The sequence below is a fragment of the Panthera tigris genome, chromosome A3 (assembly GCF_018350195.1).
Source record: "Panthera tigris isolate Pti1 chromosome A3, P.tigris_Pti1_mat1.1, whole genome shotgun sequence".
In the NCBI taxonomy this organism is placed as follows: domain Eukaryota; kingdom Metazoa; phylum Chordata; class Mammalia; order Carnivora; family Felidae; genus Panthera; species Panthera tigris.
This window is the reverse complement of record NC_056662.1, coordinates 55,248,757-55,270,041: the sequence shown is the minus strand read 5'-3', so window position 1 is coordinate 55,270,041 and position 21,285 is coordinate 55,248,757. Positions and strand designations below refer to the sequence as shown.

General features: G+C 44.1%; 1 protein-coding gene across 6 annotated transcripts in view; it reads right to left on the bottom strand.

The window, feature by feature from the left end:
- The window catches only part of LOC122237006, a 41,730-nt gene extending 22,841 nt beyond the window's left edge, over positions 1 to 18,889 (bottom strand). For 3 of the 6 annotated variants that reach the window (XR_006215198.1, XR_006215199.1, XR_006215201.1), the window contains exon 1: positions 18,792 to 18,889. Coding sequence is in view for 2 of the 6 variants with exons in the window: in XM_042979755.1 (XP_042835689.1) it covers positions 18,792 to 18,826 (35 nt within the window). In the remaining 4 variants the exon portion in view is untranslated. Of the gene's footprint in view, positions 1 to 15,021; positions 15,155 to 18,791 lie in introns of all 6 variants that reach the window. The other 3 variants (XR_006215200.1, XM_042979755.1, XM_042979756.1) reach the window with 3 other exon arrangements.
- Positions 18,890 to 21,285: the final 2,396 nt, after the last annotated feature.

The window sequence follows — 21,285 nt, the reverse complement described above, 5'->3', positions numbered from 1 at the left end:
ATCATTTTTTACGTGTCTTGCGTGTAATCTATCTGAATGCCTACCACAGGGGAGGCCCTCACTAAATAAATATCTGGGGGGTGTTGTAAGAAGAAAAAGTGATATTTTGGAACCACGAGGAGGAGGACACGGGACCCCAAAGGAGAGATGCCTTTCTCAGCGTACAATATGGTAGGAAGGTGGATTGCTCAGAAAGGTATCGAGGAGGAAGTAAGGATGGAAACAGGGGCTTTCCAAGAGAAGATAGGCAGGAGGTTGCCCAAAGGGCAAAGTTAGGAGTACACGGCAGGTGTAAACGAGTCACGGAGGAAGAAGCGATCTGGACAGCTTGGGGAACACCAAGATTTCCCGGGAACATGGGATCCCCTGGGAAGTAGCAGGGACTGGGGCGAGACAGGAAAGGAGGCCCCAAGCAGATGTCATCTTACGCCCAGATGAGGAACCTTCAGCTTTCTCTGCAATCAGTGTTGATTGCTGATTGATTGAAACTTTTAGGTGCCAAATTACTAATTAGTGTGAGTCGTCCACCCTGGGCAGAAAGCTGAGCCCTCTTTGATGACAAATCTGTAAGGCTTCTCCACTGTTATGAGACGTGGCTCAAGGATACAGCCAAGACCTAATCAACTAACTCAAAAAGAGTAGTTGGTCACTAACCACACAAGGCAGATGTAGCTACATTTTTCTTCCATTATCTAAATGTTTAAAGGGAAATCAGCACTTTGGTCTGAATCACCTAGTAATCCCACAATGCTTTTGGTACAGATTCAAGGTAAACTTAAAAATGAGTATCTTTTTTTTTTTAACGTTATATTTATTTCTGAGAGAGAAAGAGAGAGAGAGAGAAAGCATGAGGAGGGGAAGGGCACAGAGAGAGGGAGACACAGAATCCAAAGCAGGCTCCAGACTCTGAGCTGTCAGCACAGAGCCCGATGCGGGGCTCAAACCCATGGACAGTGAGATCATGGCCAGAGCTGAAGTCAGACGCTCAACCGACGGAGCCACCCAGGTGCCCCCAAAATAAATATCTTCAAGACTAAACCTTATTCACGTAAAAAGTCTATCTTATAACAACGTTAAAGTTGTTTGCCTCTCTTTTTACCCATATAAGAAAATATTTCATGCACCAAAAACTAGTGAAACACTATCACACAGGCTGGTTTTCTGAATTGCGTTCTTTTGTTTCATGGACTTTTCTGTTTTATTAGGGGAAAACCCATTAAACGGAGCCCGTATGCAGGCACAATCACTTGCCTTCTGCCTGCGTAGGTTGAGGTCATCAGTAAGTGGTAGCAGGCCACTTCTAATCTAATTGTGAATTCCTGTCATGTATACAGACTTCAGCCCAGGGATGACAAGGATTTTTGAACTTCAAAAAAAAAAAAAAAAAAAAAAAAAAAGGAGGAATCACAATAAATATTTCATTGTCTAGTCAACCCAATTTGCTAAGCCTGATTATCTCGCTCAGCCTCCAGAGATTGCCACAGGAAGCTCCCCAGATGTTCTCCTTCTAGCCAAAATTACCACTGTGTGTCAAAAAGGTGGCCCCACATCTGCATTCTGGAAGCCCAGCTGTCAGGGAAAGGGAGAGGAGAGAGAAGGTCGCACCCACTGTGGGAGACGCCTGGACGTCACTTGCCACCCTGCCAGGCCACTTAACCGGTTCCTGAATTGGGTTAATTGACCAATGATTGATCAAGCCTTTTTTCTCAGGCTTATACTCTGTTCCAAATTGCGATGGTCAGAGAACACGTGGACGGAGAGTTCCTGAAGCAGCAGGGAGCTAATTACCCCCACTTCCCTAAGTCAACAGAAATCCTGAAAGGATGGTGCTGAGTGAACAAAAATTGGGCAAGAGCCTGACGAGCTCTTGGGGGGTCCTTTCTGTGGGCCAAGACTCTCCCCTTTCTCTTTCTGAGCAACACAGCCCAGTGGTTTTCAGTAACAAGGGGACCCAACATACTTGTGTTATTTGTTGTCAAAATAATCTTTTAAATCCATATGACTTATGATAATTCTTCAGATACTGGCACTTGTAGTAGGACAAAATTAGGACTTTACTTTGTCCTTTTCTCTACCACTGTTAAACCCTATCCGTTTCTTGGAGGTGATCACCGTGGCTGTACCCACACAAAATCTGTTCCCAGCAAAGAGCTTGGATGTAACAGGAAATAAGACAGAACCTAACACCCTTACAAGAGATTATCCCGCCACAGACCAGCCCCTGAGAATTGGACCAGCCAAGCAAAAATTCTTGAAGGAGCTCTTCCCGAAGAATTCTTGTTTGGGGTTTGGGGAAGCCACAAAGCCAAGGTTTTGAAGGTAAATTCAACACTCCTGTAGCTCGGCTGCATTCAATGAGTACAATCACCCATGACAAAGAGCATCATGCTTGCGGCAACCCCATCGGAGGGGCAGAAAACCCAACTTCACACAGGAGATTAGAACGAGTTCAACCTAACACCTCGGAGAACTCAGGCGATTCCCACTTGCTTGGCAATTTCAGGAAAGACAGGAATTTGGGGTTCCCTGCCTGTTTCAGTTTTCCAGCCCAGGTTTCAAGGGATGAAGAGTTTCTAGTGCTGTAGGCAATGATAAATCATCTACTGCAAGCTGACTGGGATGTCTGTATGGGTTTCTCATAGGAAATTCTATGTAGGCCCTATAACTGAATTATTGACACCAGAATTTTATAATACTGGTATAAAGACTGAACTATTTTACCCATAAAATAACAGGGTTAGGCAGGCACCTATTTCTTTGACACCAATGAGAGAGGAAAGGCTTTTGGTCTTTAAAAACAAAACACAAAACCCTCAAAAAGGTGAAATGAGACCCAACTGCCAATTACCTAATTAAAAAATGTCCTAGCTGAAGTTAGGAAAAATTTTTTAGCTGGCTTTCATGGGCCTCAGATAGAAAACTTGATGTAAACTGTCCCGTTTAGATATGCCATTTTCATCAGTATCGCTGTGATCGACTAGCAGGTAAGTGTGATTATAACAGTATTTAGAAAATAATTATAAGACGGCATTTTTGGAATGAGCTTGTGCTACTCCCCTTCTGTTTTACCCTCATCGCTACCTACTTCCAGCCTCTCAAAGCACACAAACAAACAAAAAGCACATACACACACGCCCCCCCCCCAACACACACACACACACACACACACACACACACACACACACACAGAGCTTGGGGATCACAAATATCAGTGAGGACAAGACAGTTCTCCTGATTCATGTTCTTATATTATGTTCCATGCTCTTCTTCCTCCATGCATGACCTAATTCTCTAGGCATGTCTTTCTGAATGGAACGGATTACATCTATAAATAAAGCATGGATAAAGTGACCTTAAGTTTGAAAGTATAGTCTGATTTTAAAAATAAAATTCCCATCTTACCAAATATCTGCGAGGTCCATGTATTATCCTTTTGTTTTATTGTTTGTTTGTTTGTTTTCTTTTGCACCAGTCACCAGAGATGTGCTTAACACCTGCATTTAAGCTGCATAGACTCAGAAAATACCCAAAATAAGAAGGTAGTATTGGCATCCAGGGGAATGTCAAGTTCCAGTTACTACTGTTTTAATATTATCTCAGTGATGAGTCACCGTACTGAGCAGTTTCACAAAAAAGGAAAAGATTTCAGAATGATATTTTGAGGGGATACATAGGAGGTTACTTAGGGAACTGAGAAGAGATGAAAGGTAGTGAAGAATCCAAAGAAAAATCAGAGAGAAATTTTGTAAATAGAGGGCTGGGTGATCATTTCTGAACAGAGTCACGCTTTCTTAAACAAAACTCAGAATAGTGAGTGCTAGAGGAATCAAATATGTCTTTAAAATTACTGTATCACAACATATAACATTGACAAAAATCTTTACCCACGGTGTTACTGAAGATTTGGAGTATTGTCAGAGAGCTGAAGATTGAGAAGAGATATTTAACAGGATCCAGAACTACGTTAAGAAGGGCATAAATACACCACATTAACAAAATAAAGGACAAAAATTACATGATATTATCAATTGATGCAGAGAAAGCATTTGAAAAAAAAAATCAACATCCTTTCACGATCAAAAAATTAAATAAAGTAGGAAAGAAGGAAACTGCCTCAACACAGTAAAGACTGTCTATGAGGGGCGCCTGGGTGGCGCAGTCGGTTAAGCGTCCGACTTCAGCCAGGTCACGATCTCGCGGTCCGTGAGTTCGAGCCCCGAGTCGGGCTCTGTGCTGACTGCTTAGAGCCTGGAGCCTGTTTCCGATTCTGTGTCTCCCTCTCTCTCTGCCCCTCCCCAGTTTATGCTCTGTCTCTCTCTGTCCCAAAAATAAAAATAAAAAACGTTGAAAAAAAAAATTAAAAAAAAAAAAAGACTGTCTATGAAAAGCTCACATCTCTCAATGGTTAAAGACCGAAAGCATTTCATCTAAAATCAAGAACAAGAGAAGGATACCCCATCTTGCCACTGCTATTCACATAGTACTGGAAGTGCCAGCCAGAGCAATCAGACAAGAAAAAAATTAAAAGCATATAAATTAGAAAGGGAACAGTAAAATTATCTCTGTTCACAGATGATATGATCTCATATGTAGAAAACCTTAAAGACTGCACACACACAAACACACACACACACACACACACAGACTGTTAGAGCTGATGAACAAAATTCAGCAAAGTAGTGGGATACAAAATCAACACACAAAAATCAGTTGTGTTTCTATACACTAACAATGAAGAACCAAAAAGGAAATTAAGAAGACAACCCCCTTTATAATAGCATCAGAAAGAATAAAATACTTAGAAATTAGACCAACCAAGGAGGTGAAAGACTCGTACACTGAAAACTACAAAACATTCCTGAAAGAAATTAAGGACACACAAAAAAAATGGAAAAACATCCCATGTTCATGAATTGGAGGATAACATTGGTAAGAGGTCAATATTAGTCAAAACAAACTACCAATTCAACCCAATTCCTACCTAATCCCAAAGGCAGTATATAAAAAATGTTTTGAAATCCTAAAATCCAGATGGAAACTTAATGGATCTCAAATAGCCAAAACCATTTTGAAAAAGAACAGAGCTGGTGGGTTGAGACTTCCTAATTTCATAACTATTACAAAAGCTATTACAAACTATTACAAAGCTACAGTAATAGTGTGATTCTGGCATAAAGACAGACATATAGACAAATGGAATGGAATAAAAAGCCCAGAAATAAACTCTGTGTACACGGTCAAATGATTTTTGACAAGGGTGCCAAGATCACTCAGTGCAGAAAAGAGTTTCTTCAATAAATTGTGATGAGAAAACTAAATATCCATATGCAAAATTACAAAGTCAGACCCTTGTTTTACAGCATATACAAAAATTAGCTCAAGACGGATCGCAGACCTCAATTTAAGACCTCAAACCATAAACCTACCAGAAGAAAACATAGAGGATAAACTTTACGACATGGAATTTGGCAATGATTTCTTGGCATGGCTCTAAAAACACACGTAACAAAAACAAAAATAGACAATTGGGACTACATTAAACATTGGGACGACATCAAACTTTATTTTTTTTTAAGTTTTTTTTTAACGTTTATTTATTTTTGAGACAGAGAGAGACAGAGCATGAACAGGGGAGGGGCAGAGAGAGAGGGAGACACAGAATATGAAACAGGCTCCAGGCTCTGAGCGGTCAGCACAGAGCCCGATGCAGGGCTTGAACTCACGGACTGTGAGATCATGACCTGAGCGGAAGTCGGACGCTTAACCGACCGAGCCACCCAGGCGCCCCGTGGGACTACATCAAACTTTAAAACTTCTGCACATTAAAGGAAACAATCGACAGAGTGAAAAGGAAATCTACAGAATAGAAAAAAATATTCATTAATCATATATCTGATAAGGGGTTAATAGGCAAAATACATAAAGAACTCCTACAACTCTACTGTACATCTGAAATTAATATTGCACTGTAAGTTAACTAACTGGATTTTAAATAAAAACTCTTTTAAATTGTTTTAAAAATTAAAAAAATAAATAACCCAAGTAAAAAGTGAACAAAGGACTTGGATAAGCATTTCTCCAAAGAAGACAAGCAAATGGCCTATAAGCATATGAAAAGGTGCTCAACATCACAAATCATCAGAGTAATGTGAACCAAAACCACAATGGGATATCTCACCTCATGCCCCTTAGGATGGCTACCATCAAGACAAAACAACAAAATCAAAAGAAAAACAAATACAGAAAACAGCAAGGATTGGTGAGGATGTGGAGAAGTCGGAACCCTTGTGCACTCTTAGTGGGATTGTAGAACAGAGCGATCACTGTGGAGAACAGTATGGAGGTGCCACAAAAAATTAAAAATACGATGAGCTATCCCCTCACACCCATCAGGCAGGCTACTATCAAAAAAAGAGAAAATAACAAATGTTAGCAAAGAACACTCTTTTTTTTTTTTAAATTTTTTTGTTTAACGTTTTTATTTATTTTTGAGACAGAGAGAGACAGAGCATGAATGGGGAGGGGCAGGGAGAGAGGGAGACACAGAATCAGAAGCAGGCTCCAGGCTCTGAGCCATCAGCCCAGAGCCCGACGCGGGGCTCGAACTCACGGACCATGAGATCGTGACCTGAGCCAAAGTCGGACGCTTAACCGACTAACCCAGGCGCCCCTAGCAAAGAACACTCTTGTGCTCTTGGTGGGACTGTAAAATGGGCCAGACATGACAGAAGAAAACAACATGGAAGTTCCTCGAAAAATTAAAAACCAAACTACCATATGATCTAACAATCAATCCCACTTCTAGGTATAAATTCGAAAGGCTGTAAACAGGGTCTCAAAGAAATACATGCACACCCGTGTTCACGGCACCATTATTCACAATAGCCAAGAGGTGGAAGAAACCCAAATGTCTATTGAAAGATGGATGGATAAAGGAAATATCATTTGTACATACAATGAAGTATTATTATTCAACCTTAAAAAAGGAAAAAAAATCCTGTCACAGGCTACAACAGAGATAAACCTGAGGACACGACTCTAAGTGAAATAAGCCAGTCACAAAAATACAGATACTGTATGATTCCACTTACATGAGGTACCTAAAATAATCAAATTCATGGACCCAGAAATTAAAATGGCAGTTACCAAGGATTGGGTAAGGGGAAAGTGGAGTTATCATTTCATGGGTATAGAGTTTCAGATTTGCAAGTTCTGGAAATCTGTTTCACAACGATGTAAATATACTTAAAGCTACCGAGATATATGATTAAAAACGGTTAAGATGGTAAATTTCACGTTACGTTTTCCACCACAATAAAAAGTACTTGGGGTGCCTGGGTAGCTTGGGGTGCTTGGGGTGTACTTGGGGTGCCTGGGTAGCTCAGTTAGGTAAGTGTCCAACTCTTGATTTCTGCTCAGGTCATGATCTCGCAGTGGTGAGTTTGAACCCCGTATCGGGCTCTGCGCTGACAGCGTGGAGCCTGCTTAGGATTCTGTCTCCCATTTTCTCTCTGCCCCTCCCCCGTTTGCTCTCTATCTCTCTCAAAATAAATAAAAAAAAAATAAACTTTAAAAACCTTACTTAAGTTTTAATTCCTTTAGAAGAAGGAGGGGGGTGCAATAGAAAGGAAGCCCAGAGCAAAAGTTCATCTGTGACAGGGGGTGGGGGGCAGAATAAGGGGGGAGCTAAGAGATTTTTGAGGCAGAGGGGCACAAGTCAGCAGGGAAAAAAATGTGTCCAGAGATACAAGGGAAAAAAGCATAATGATGGAATCAAGTCTCAGAGGAAGCAAGGAGTCTCAATGGGGACTAGCACAGCCGGATACAGAAACTGCTAGAAATGACATTAAAGCCTTTCTTACCCAATAGTCTAGTTGCCTACTCGATTACACCTAAAAGCTGAACCTTGGCTTCCCTGCATCCCTTTTCCGAGTCTGGAAGAAGAACAACCTGCGTGCGAATTGAGCTGTTTTTTCAGACCCCAAACTGAAGCAACCAATGGAAGAGCTTTCCTGATTGGTACCACTCCAGGATAAAATGTGTGTCATTTATTCACTCAACGAGGCTTTCCTCTGTGCCGGGCACTGCTCTAGCTGCTAAGGATAGAGGACTTTCAGGAAAACTCTCTGCTCCCATGGGACTTGCATCTCAGAGGCACCCATCAGTTGGCTCCGTTCTGTCACACAGGTCCAGCCCATGTTGTACGTCTCTGCATCCTTGCTTTTCAAACTCCTCAAGACCTTGGACCAGTTCTGTAAGACCATCCACCCATAGCAACATGGAGCCAGCGTTGGTACAGATAGAAGTAAACAAGTCCCAGTTCGAGAAGGCTGAGGAAGCAAAGTACTTCCAAATAGGGGCTCTGCCCACGAGGCAGAGGAGGGCAGGGCTGGAATTGCCTGCTTGGCTTAGGAGTGGGTTGGCCAAGTATGAGTTAACCGAGAAACCGAGCACACGAAAGAGAATACAGTGTGGCTTAAAGAGCAGGGGAAAACCTGCAAGGGGGGGTGGGGGGGGTGGGAGGGGCAGAGCATGAAAGAAACTCCGAGAGACAAAATCGTTCAAGTCACTTGAAGCAGCACCTTGTGTCCTGTGCTCTGCAGCAGCCCAGTGGGCAGCTTAGACCAGGCAGATCACTAGGGAAGGAAGCCTCGCCCTGGATGAGAGGCCAAGAGTTTGCAGTGCCCTTGAGGCCCCTAAAGTTAGACTTGCAAAGCCACTTCCCCCTCGGGTCTACTGGTCACGGGACATGGCGAGAAAATATCAGAATGTCTATACTTTATTAATGGCATCGTTTTGAATTTTCACTCTTATGTATATTTTGTAGTGTATACAATCTATGAGGACAATAGTAGAGGTGCACAATCAATCAATCAATAGGCATGTATTAGAAGTTTATGCTCAAAATATTTTAGTGATGAGGATGAGCAACTGGAAAGATTGGCGGTCACTGCTCTCAAGCAACCTCTCCTGTGTCTGTAAGTAGGACCGAGAACCCCACGCAGCTGGAAATACCGTTGCCTTTTACACCAGACCAACTGGATGGAAGGAGCAGGGAGACAAAATGGAGAGTGATGTAGTCACCAGGTGGAATTCCAAAGGACCGGAAGAGGTGGCCAAGACCCCAGAAGAACTCAAAAAGGAAGGCAAGAATTTTCCAAGAACTGAGCGACGATTACGGACCTTCATGCCAAATGGCAAATTTTATCAGACTCATCTGTGCTTTCCCTTGGCTTGCACATCCCATGCTGCTCCACTCAGCAGATAAAAGAGTCCTACAGGTAGAAAGGTTCGATCCTCAGAGAGACAGCTGATGTTTTTACTTGGTTTATTAATGCCCTAAATCTGTCTTCAAAAGGAACACAACTTCTCCAGGTAGCTGGGGTGTGGCAGCATCCTCAGCTAGGCAACAGGCTATCCAAGGACTGGACACTCATAGGCACAAAGACATGCACGCACACATGTACCTGCGTACAAACATACATGTCTGTGCACACACGGGTGTGAACACACACACACAAACTTAAGTCCATGGTTCGAAACCATGGAGTTACATGTTTCAGGTCTTCTATGTTAGATGTAATATCTCTGGTAAAAATAAATAAGTACAACTTGTAAAGGCACGGAACAGCCATCATTTGTACAAGGCTGGCAGTGAGGTGAATTATCGTGCACCTTCACGGAGCTAGGAGATGGGTTTGTTAATAAAAGAGGAAAACAAACATAATTACAAGCTTGCTTTAAAAAAAACAAAGCACTTAGAATCTATATCAATGTTGAAAACTCTACCTCTCTTGCAATGGCTCCTTGGAAAACCATCATATGGATACCTCACAACTTATTTTATCAAGTCCTTCTGGGGGAGGGGTGCAGGGGGGGCGGGGAACGGGGAGGTGACGGTTAAGCGTGCAAAGTTTCAGTTTCGCAAGATACATAAATTCTGGAGATCTACTGTACAACACAGTACCTATAGCTAACAATTCTTTTTTACATATATATAATTTGTTGTCAAATTGGCTTTCATACAACACCCAGTGCTGATCCCAACAGGTGCCCTCCTCAATGCCCATCACCCACCCTCCCCTCCCTCTCACCCCCCATCAACCCTCAGTTTGCTCTCTGTATTTAAGAGTCTCTTATGGTTTGCCTCCCTCCCTCTCTGTAACTTTTTTTTACCCCTTCCCTTCCCCCATGGTCTTCTGTTAAGCTCCTCAAGATCCACATGAGTGAAAACATATGGTATCTGTCTTTCTCTGCCTGACTCGTTTCACTTAGCATAATACCCTCCAGTTCCATCCACGTTGCTGCAAACGGCGGGATTTCATTCTTTCTCATTGCCAAGTAGTATTCCATTGTATATATAAACCACAATTTCTTTATCCATTCATCAGTTGATGGACATGTAGGCTCTTTCCAGAATTTGGCTATTATACACTGAAAACTTGCTAAGAGGGTAGATATCGTGCTAAGTGATCTTACCACAAAAAAATAAAATAATAGTGGTAATAATGCAGGAAGAAACTTTGGGAGGTGGTGGCTGTGGCTATGATCCTGTCAGTGATGGTCTCATGGGTCTACATTTATCCTCAAACTCACCAAGTTGTATACATTAAATATGCACAGATTTTACGTGTCAACTTCCATAAAATGGGCTAAAAAAACCTACTTGATAAGCACAGGATGATGTATGGAAGTGTTGAATCACTATATTGTGCACCTGAAGCTAATATTACTCGATATGTTAACTGAGTGGAATTAATATAAAAATCTTTAAAAATTTTTAATAAAATAAATAAAATTAAAACCTGCTGATGAGAACTGAGACGGTTTCCAGCTCTTCACTGCAGTGGGGACCATCTTTTTTTTTTTTCTATTTCTGTTGTTTACAGCGCTAATTTTTACTCATGGGGTCCACAAGGAACATCTTTATGTTGGTTTTCTATAAACTAAATGCCCAAGATGTCAGGTTGATGACAGTATTTACAAAAGGTATTTGCATCTATAAATGTGATCTGTACCACCAGCTTCCCTCCAAAAATACTGAACCCAAGAATGTATTGCAATGCCTTTTTCCCCCATACCCTTACCATCACGGTGGAATCTTGATTTTTTTTCATCTCCGTCAATGAAAGAAACAACAAAAAAGATATCTTATTTAAACTAACGTTGCATTGACATTAATCATTTGCAAAGGTGAATAGTATCATGCTCACTGGCCATTTGCATTCACTACATTATTACTAGTTTGTATATTTCCCCCTTATTTATTTTGTCCTTTTCAGCTTCTCATCCATTTTTTTAGCTTAGAGATATTAACCATTTGTCTATAACAAAAAGTACTTTTCTGAGGTTAATTCCGGTCTATCTTTAAAGCTTTTCTTGCATTACTTTTCTAGTATAAAAATTTTACATTTTAGCCAAGTTAATCAATTTTTTGCTTTCTATTGCCTCTTTTCTGTTAAGCTTAGAAGAAGTGTTCTACTACACACTTACTAAGGTAGTCACCAATGTGTTTTTTTTTCTGATACTTTTCTATTTTTTCTATACATTTAAATATTTTATTCCTCTGGAATGTATTTCAAAGGAGTAGAAGGAGATCCAGCTTCATGATTTCTTTTTTTAATGTTTATTTTTGAGAGAGAGAGAGAGACACCAAGTACGAGTGGGGGTGAGACTGAGAGAGAGGGAGACACAGAATTCGAAGCAGGCTCCAGGCTCTGAGCTGTCAACACAGAACCCGACACGGGTCTCGAACTCACAAGCGGTGAGATCATGACCTGAGCCGAAGTCGGACGCTCAACCAACTGAGCCACCCAGGTGCCCCCAGCTTCCTGATTTCTACACGGCCAGTCTCAATGAAATGTGTCTAACGCCTTCTGCGGACGAATCTATCTCCTCCTGAGCGGCCTGAAATGCCACCTCGATCTCAACTTCTGGTCTTTTCCATTGACCTGCTTATTTCTGCACCCACACCACATCCTTTAGTTAATACAGCTCCATGACATATGTACTATCTCCCTCACTAGGGGAAAGGCAAGTGTCCCCTCACTACTCTTATGTTTCCAAATTTTCATAGCTTTTCCATCCTATGCGTTCATCTAGCTGAACTTATAAGTTATGTCATGAAAAAAATAATAATAAACTATGTTGAAACTTCAGAATTTCCATACAAGAGGTTGTAACAAAGATTCCCCAAAATATCGTGAGTGTTTTAGTCCTTGCAGGCTTTTGGTTCCGTCATGACGACTCTCGGCGTTAGAATGCCAAAGCAGGCATAGATACTAGGTAAATCAACTAAAGTGGCTGTGCCCGTGAAAACTTACCACGTCATGTGAATTTCACCCTAATTCAGCAGCACACTGTATACTAAGAAAAGTCCCTCTCCTAGGTCAGTAGGTGGTTGTCTACAGGAGAGGAAGAAATGCTACACGCTTAGGCAGAGGCTCCTCCTGCTTGGTGCTAACGGGGTCCGCTGCTAGGAAGTCCCTGTGAAGCTGGTACAGAACTCCCCAGCAGATTTCGGGGTGCTTCAAGACCACGGGGGAAAGGCAGCCTATCCTCAGTAGCAGCGAAGCTGAAGGCCTGGGCCACATGGCTCATCACCGAAACTTGCATCCACATAGAATCTGGGCTCTGCTGCACAGGGGGATCACCCGGGATCTTTAAAACATTCTGATGCCAGGCTCCCACCCCCAGACATTCTGACTTGATTGGTATAAAGTGTGACCTAGGCATCAGGAGTTTCAAAAGGTGCCTGCACGGTTCTAATGTGTGGTCACGTCAGGGAATCACTGGCCTACAAACGAGGTGATGGGCTCCCCCAACTTCTTCCTTGGGCTATGTGAGTCAGTCAGAAATGGAGCCAGAGCTTCTGAACCCAGACTTCACCTGGGAATGCCCTGGGGGGATATTAAACATTACTGATGCAGGGTCCTATCCCCAGCCTTTCTGATCTGGAGTGTCACCCAGACATCGGGACTTTTCCCAGGTGACCCAAAATGCAGCCACACCAGGAACCTTGCACCAAACAGTCTTTCCTAAACCTCTCTGAAAATAAGAACCAATTGGAAGTCTTTGAAAAGACAGAGAAAAGGAGAACAGGACGGGAGGATTGATTCTCACTGCCCCCTGCCCCCTCCGGGACCTGCTGACTTGGGGAAACTGCCTGGAAATGGTGGAGTTTCTCAAGAGCCCAAGTTGATTCTTATCAGTAAAGTTCGGGGAATTTGTGTGCTCAGAATAGATTACATGCAAAAAACAAACATTTCCAGGGCGCCTGGGTGGCTCAGTCAGTTAAGCATCCAACTTCGGCTCAGGTCATGATCTCACGGTCCGTGAGATCGAGCCCCACATCAGGCTCTGCAGCCTGGGATTCTTGGGATTCTCTTTCTTCTTTCTCTCTGTCCCTCCCCCACTCATGACCTCTCTCTCTCTCAAAATAAATCAATAAACTTAAAAAAAAAAAAAAAGCAGAAAGAGAGGGAGGGAGGCAGGGAGGGAGACAGAAAGGGAAGCGGGAGAGAACTTGCTTCTCTAAGTTCATACCCAAGAGAGGCCAGGGTGGCAAGAGAAGCCTGGGGCAGGATCTCTGGCCCCCAGAGAGGACTACCCCTGGGACAGCAGAGTAAAAACTCAAACTCACATTAACCTACATGTGGAGTAAGACCTTCACAAACATTATGTCCTGTGAACAGTTAGGCTGGAAGGGTCCTTCCTACTTCAGATCTCAGGCCATTTGATGGATCCTCATTCACTGCCCTAGTCAGTGGGCCAGCCAGAATATCACCCATATATTTTGCCTCCCAGCCCAGCGCTCCCTCCACAAAACGGTGATGTTTTGAGCCACAGTCACGCTGTGCAGAACCCTGCACTCCCTCTAAATAATTGGCTGTGGTTGAAATGGACATGAAAGAGGAACCAACAGGGGGAGGAAAGAGAGCATGAAAGAGTATGTGCTTGAGAGCTATGGTCTCCAAATGATGAATCAGGAGCCAGACGTGAAGCAGAGATACCTGCTTCTTCCCACCCCGTGCCTGCCCTAAGTCTCTGCCTCCCTCCTGCTTCCTGGCTGGCTCAGTGTAGAGCGTGCGACTCTTGATCTCAGGGTTGTGAGTTCGACCCCCGCGCTGGATGTGGAGACCGCTTAAAAACAAAAAAAATCTTTAAAAAGAAAAAAAAAGGACAAAAATGAAGTAATATGGGAGATGGTGACGATGAGACCTGAGCACAGGATCAGCTGTCCATGGCTTACCCTGCTCTCCAGTGCTCCCCCACCCATCCCGGCATGAATTTGTTCAAACACCGAACAGCAATGCACTCGGGCTGCGTGGACACCCAGCGCTGAGGAAACACCAACCCTGGGGCTCCACTTAGCCTACTGCCCGAGGCCTTACTGTTCCAAGTTGCTACCTCATCTGACAGCTGTCAGAAAAGCAAATGTCTCAGCCCCTGCCTCAGACTTACTGAACCAGAGTCTCCATTGTAAATGTGAGTCCAGGCCACCTGATGGCCATGTCCATGCATGAGACCCCAGACCAAGGACTCCAAAGAAAGGCAGCATGGGCTCTCTTCCCTTGGCTTCCACGGGCGTTGGTACCGGAGAAAATAGTTCTTCAGCTGTTATATCCCCAAGGGATGTTAGAGTCCACCTAGGCCGACCCCCTCTTTCTGCAGGTGATGAAATCGAAACCCAGAAAGGTCACACGTCTTCTAAACGAGCCGCCAGGACCGGAACCTTGCTCTCAGGTCATATTTGACAGTCTCAGGGCTGCAGAAAGCCAGGCAACTGTGTCTGTAGGAGGAAGGGTGGTAAAAATGACACAGGGAGGGTGGGGAACCACATCACAGCAGATTCCGAGGGGTCCCTCAAAACAGTTGGGGGGGTAGATCGCTTCCGCCGCCCATTTTCAAGTCTGCTCTTTCTCTCTCAACACTGATCCAAATAAAGAAACGCTGATCTCTGGCTTCCCGGCACAGATGCACTTTTATTTTAAGGGTGATGTTCTGGTCCGTGACACCTACCAAGGCACAGGAAGATGGCCATCAGATGTCACCCGTCTGCATGCTTCCAGCAGGGCTCGATTGGTGAAGCCCCGGACTCTAAGTCACCCTCATAACGCCTGCACCGAGGTCCTCAAAACTTCTGGCTAGATTGCTAGAAACGAAGCCATATACTCTCTGTCAGGATGCGTGTAAATGACAGCACCCGACATGGAGACACGCTACCCCAACAAGCTTACCCACCAGAAGTCCCTCTTTATATCTAAGCAATTGAACAAAGATCGTTAAGGAAGCTGACACCTCTCTACTCCCCACCCCACCCCTACTCCATTGGAAGCATCCAACCCTGGACCACTCTGAAAGTCAAACTTAAATCAACCTGAAAGACTCCCCGCCTAAGAACCAGCGCATTTTGTCAAAAACGAGACTAAAAACATAGACTAGAAACAAACTCACATGGACACCACACTTCAAGTATCAGCGCGGTTTTCTGAGCTGAGGGAGCTGGAGACTGGCAGATCTGAGCCAGGGGCGTGTGACGGTCCTGTGGCTTCCTTTTCTTCCCACCCCAGCAATAAAGAATGATTCGAGAGAGTTGATACAAAGGGACAAGAATGAAAAGTGGCCCTGACACATTTATGAGGATTTTTCCTGGGCTTCTTATGTACAGTTCCTCGAGGTTTTTTTCAGCCATATTAAAAGTAGAAGGGAACACCTGTTTCCGGTTACCCGGCCACAGCCCGATGTAGGATGGGGTGAATCACACACTCAGGAGAAGCAACAACAACAAAAAGTATATCATGGGAGAGAATGGCTTGACAAATTAACAAAAATTTCATATCATGTCCAATTGAGGAAGAGAAAGAGAAAGAGAAGGAGAAAGAGAAAGAAAGAGAAATAAAAAGAAAGAGAAAGAGAAAGAAAGAGAAAGAGAAAGAGAAAGAGAAAGAGAAAGAGAAGAGAGAAAGAGAAAGAGAAAGAGAGAGAAAGAGAAAGAAAGAGACAGACACCAAATGATAGGAGGATAGAAACACTTTGCTTCTAGTTGAATTCTCAGCAAAAGGCAGTTTTTGACATTGGAACAGAAAGTACCTCTGGGATGGATTTTTTAACCCTTTCCCTGAAAGGTGAGACCTTTCAGATTCACAACAGACCCCGTGCGTGTCAATCGTGACCACGTAAGTAGAAATAGTATTTGCTGGTTCCATGAGCTAGTGCTTCCACTGAAGCAAATGGAGTTGAGGTTTGTGATTTGATCTAATGGCAATGGCTTTCCAATAGACATGCACGGAATCATTGATCAGCGTGCCCTCTCCTTGTTTGCACTGGAACACCGTTCAATTTACACCAATTAAAGAATGCTTGGTTTGGGTATTGAAGAATAATTAAGCGATGCAAATCCCCAAGGGCTTCTAAAGATGACATCTGACCAGAATGTTGATTACGGCATGAAGGCGGCGTTAGTATTTGAATAGTTTGACTGATATACAAAATCATTACAACGTCTCCCTAGGAAGAGTGACATTAGGTCAATGTATGTACTTGCCTGGTCACCCTAAACAAATTTGACAAGTCTAATTTTAAGTAATTGCTCAGAGTTGAGTGGCCGCCTCTGTCCCCACAAGGGCAGCTGTCTGGACCACATCTTGTAATTGAGATGTGTCTTTAAGCTCTATGTGTCAACCCAACATGCAAATGTGCTCTCACAAAAGGTTAGGGGTTGGTGACGCTCCGGTGAATCCTTTTCCGGTCAAATTTCAACATGAAAGCTTTACTGCAGCTCTTAGGCAACTCCTCGACTAATTCTACCCCGTTCCCTATAGGAAAGATTAAATTTCTCAGCTGCATCAGACTCTAGAGTTCACCTGGAGACCAGCTCAGAATGTGATCCTTGGACCAGAAGCATCAACATCGCCGGGCAACTTGTTAGTAATCCAAAGTCTTGGGCCCACCCCCAGGCCGGCTGAATCAGAGACGGTGGGGGGTGAGGTCCCATCACGAATGCTTTAATAAGACCCTGGTGATCTAAAGCTCACTCAGGTTGGAGAACCAGAGATCAAACCCACCCATTCACTTTATCAGTGATGGAATGGAGGGCGGCCTGGTAAGTTAGGTAATCTGCCTGAGGTCACACAGCTCAAAGGACAGTAGAGGCTAGGGCTAATCATATTGTGGTCAAAACATGTGCCATTCGGTTTTTTGCCATTCGGTTAAAGTTTTGAAAATGGCTTGCTGTCCTTCTTTGTTTTTCTTTCTTGCTTTCTTTCTTGCTTTCTTTCTTGCTTTCTTTTATGCAGCCCTCTGCTTATTCCCAAGAACGTGTTCTGGCAGATGGCTGGTTCTCCACCTTCTCCTGCACCCCAGCGAGGGAGCCTCCTGGCCCCAGCAACAGGGTGCAGCCATTGGACTTAGTTGTCAGGGAAAGCACCATCTGGGTCAGACGTTTAATTGCCGGTGTGAGAGCCTTGAGAGGTACCTTCTTCTGTCCACGGAGATCATGGATGCACAAGCAGAGACTGACCCTCTATTGCACCACAAGCCTGAACAGCCGGGATGACCAGAGCTCCCTGCTGCCCCCTGCTGGATGTGTACAGAGATCAACAAAACTAATGTGGTAAGCTACTGTGGTATTCGGCGGATGTTTGTTACTAATTTATAACCCAGCCTATCACGGGACCCTTTGGGACTTTTGAGCAGCCCTCTTGCACTTAAAAGGAAGTGATGCGGGTGCGGGGGCTGGGTGGCTCAGTCAGTGAAACGTCCGGACTTTGGCTCAGGTCGTGATCTCACAGTTCATGGGTTCGAGCCCCGTGTCTGTGCTGACAGCTCAGAGCCTGGAGCCTGCTTTGGATTCTGTGTCTCCCTCTCTCTCTGCCCCTCCCTGCTCGTGCTCTGTCTCCCTCTGTCTCTCAAACATAAACGTTGGGAAAAAATTTTTTTAAAAAAGTAAGTGATGCAGGGCACCTAGGTGGTTCAGTCCATTAAGCATCAGACTCTTGATCTCAGCTCAGGTCGTGATCTCGCAGCGGTCACTCAGAGCAGAAAGCGCAGGGACTGCTTGGGATTCTCTCTCACCCTCTCCCTCTGCCCACCCCCCTCAAAATAAATAAAAATAAACTTTAAAAAAAAAATCTCCTTAAAAAAGCGAGCGATGTGTAGGACAGAGAAGTAAAAAAGAAGCATCTTCCCTATTTAGAATATAATTGAAAACCAATTATATTTCCAAGAGGACACGAGGATGGCAACCACATCTGAGTCACTCCCCAAACAACAAATTTCAGATGTAATGGTCTGCTTTACAAACCATTGTATCGTTTGTCATTTTATTCCAGTCCGACCACACCCGAGCTCCAGGGAGCTCATGTATGTAACTGCAGGTACGTTAACCGATTCAAAACTGAAAATTAAGGGCGGGGTTTCATTCGCAGGCTATGCGGCGCCCCCATTCCTGGTGCCCGTGCCGCACCCAAGCAGCTCAGCCCTTCAGCTCAAGTGTAAGCAAGGAAAGGTTTTTTCCAAGGTGCTCAGCCTCCGGGCAGGCAGAGGATAAACCCGTGCACGTTGCGTTGCGCGCTCCCCCTCCTTCCCCCTCCCCCACCCAGCACCCTGTCCTTTTTCTTGACACCCTAACCAACCAGGTGAGTCTCTGCACCCAGCACCCCACCCACCGGCTCCTTCCCCGCCCCCACCCCTGGCCTCTCGGGCCTCGGTCCCTCTCTCCACAGCAGCAATGCTGAGCCTTTCAGCCACTTGTCCCCGGACTCCCCTTGCGGGGCAGGGGGTAAAGGTACCTCTGAATGGGGAGGAGCAGACAGGGCGGATTCATGGCAGCGGCAGAAGAGTGATACAGCCCAAGCAGAACAAAACGAGGGCAACCCGGACAAAACAAAGCGTCACAATAGATCATTTCTGAAAAGTCATCCGGGCAGCTTTGAAACCCCGGGCTGTGTGTTGGCAGGGCAGTTTCACATCCACGGGCTTTCAAGACACATGAATGGAAAAGGAACAGTAACTCTTTTTCATACCTCTTTTTAGGGGTCTTGTCGCCACAGAAGGATTTACCATTCAATTCCCATACTTTTATGTGGGAAATTAGGAATTTGCCCCTTAAAAAGAAATTGCCTTTTAAACTCTCATAAATTGTGGGGACTTTATAGATTTACCAAAATTTCTTCCTCCTTCTCCGCCTTTCGCTTCTAGTTCGTGTTTAAAAATACTCATAAACACACACACACACACACACACACACACACACACAAACATTTCCATCTTCTCCACCTTTCTCGGGAACATTTTATTCAGAAAATCTCCAACCACAGAGAGAGTTCCTCTTTCTGCCCCATACAGGGTTTGGGGTTTGTCCTTGACTCTTTCTTCGTTTTACCACATTTCATCACAGACCCAACGGCTCTTCTGAATAAAAGGACCTATCCTAGAAAATATTAATCACTGTATATTTGGAAAGGTGGCCAGGGATGGGCCAAGTTGGTGAAAAGGTCAGAAGCGAAATACAATAAAATAAGGCACTCACTCATGCGTGGACCCAGCAGGCATTTACTGAGTAGCCACTGGTGTGACTAGCCCTGAATACACGCTACTTTTGAATTGTCTGATAAAAACAATCAAGTTTTACTAGAGGAGAGTCCAGTAAAATGTCCCCAAGAAGAATGGCCCCGCCAGTATTTTCCGCAGCGGCCGGCGCGTATCTGGCTCCTTCTCAGAAGCCTACAGTGTTTGGCCATGTTAATCTCATTAACCTTCCCTATCAGTTTCAACGGGACAGAAATGAAGACTTGAGAACGTGGAGTCCCTGGTCGGAGACTCAGGCTGGGACAAGTCAAGCTTTGGCTCTGGGCCAGTACATTTGATCTGACTCCCCAGGCCTCTTCCAGGGGCTTTTTTTTTTTTTTTTTTTTTTTTTGGAGCAGAGGAAGAAAGAGCATGCAAGGAAGCCTGGCCATAGGAAATCCAGCTATGTTTGACCCCGCTTCCCTCCTCCTGCCCCCAGGAGAGCCCTGTTCCAAGGCTGATTCCCGGGAGCAGCTGTACAGAGGGCGGCTATTCTCCAGGGGCAGTCAAGCGTACCCCGGTTCCCTCGGAGAATCCTTTGGGGTAAGAGATGGAAAGAGATGGGGGGAAGGGAAGAGAAAGGTTTTCCTCCCCAGCAGGTCTGTAAGGCGAGACTGGGCCACACTAACCATTTCCTGATGTGCAGAAGCTGAAACTTGGACTTCTTTTCTTGTTAGATTTCTTAGATATGCAAAAAAAAAAAAAAAATCACCAACAAATTAGCATCTCACAATATCCTTAATTTGGTCTACCTCAGACCCTGATATCACTCATCTGTCCAAAAAAAAAAAAAAAGATAAACAACAATGTCCTATTTCTGAAGACAACGGTTAAAAAATTAGAAATGTGCAATATGTAAGTGTGTCTAATCCAGGCCCTGGACACCTGAATTTATACAACGTTAGATGTCAGTTACATCTCAGCAAGGCTGGGGAAACACAAAACCTTAGAAAGAACACCCCAATAATAACTGCATTGACATCTGCAAGTCTGGGAACTGTATCATTTCCTTCCTGAAAGAACTTGCCTGTGAATAGCTATTTCAAAAGGAGTCAGGATATTGCTCTTTAAGAGGCAAAATCTCACTCAGAAAAATTAATACTTGAAGGAAACGATGGTTCTTAAATACAGCCCTCACTTGCTTGAGAAAAAAACAGGTAGCTTTAATAGTCTGAGAAGTTTTATAAATGAAAATGTGCCCATTTCCTTCTTCACTGTCTCCAAACCAGGAGTAGAAATTCCAAAGGCCAGGGCCCTGAGAAGCTTCCAGAAGCCCCACCACGGCAACAACCCCTACAAGCCCCAGAAATGGCAGTGCACAGTGTCTCTGGGGAGACCCCTTTTTCAACAACCTCAGCCACACCCCTAAACTACACATGTCGACAAGATGCCGACACCTCTAAAGTCTGAACCAGCATTTCGCAGCCTGTGTGAAATTGACAACACGTTGCTTACAAAACCCTCTTCCAAATTCCTGTTTAAAACTACCGGCTTGTACTTACTTTGTTTTTTAAACAGGCTCCACACCTAACGTGGGGCTGCAACTCATGACCCTGAAATCAAGACGCACATGCTCTACCGGCTGAGCCAGCCAGGTGCCCCTGTATTTATTTTAACTGAATTCAAATATTATATGGATAGAGAAAATCTGTGATTTTTAAAATATCCCCTATGCTGCATTTTTCATCTACGTGAATATAACATTTTTTTAAGTTT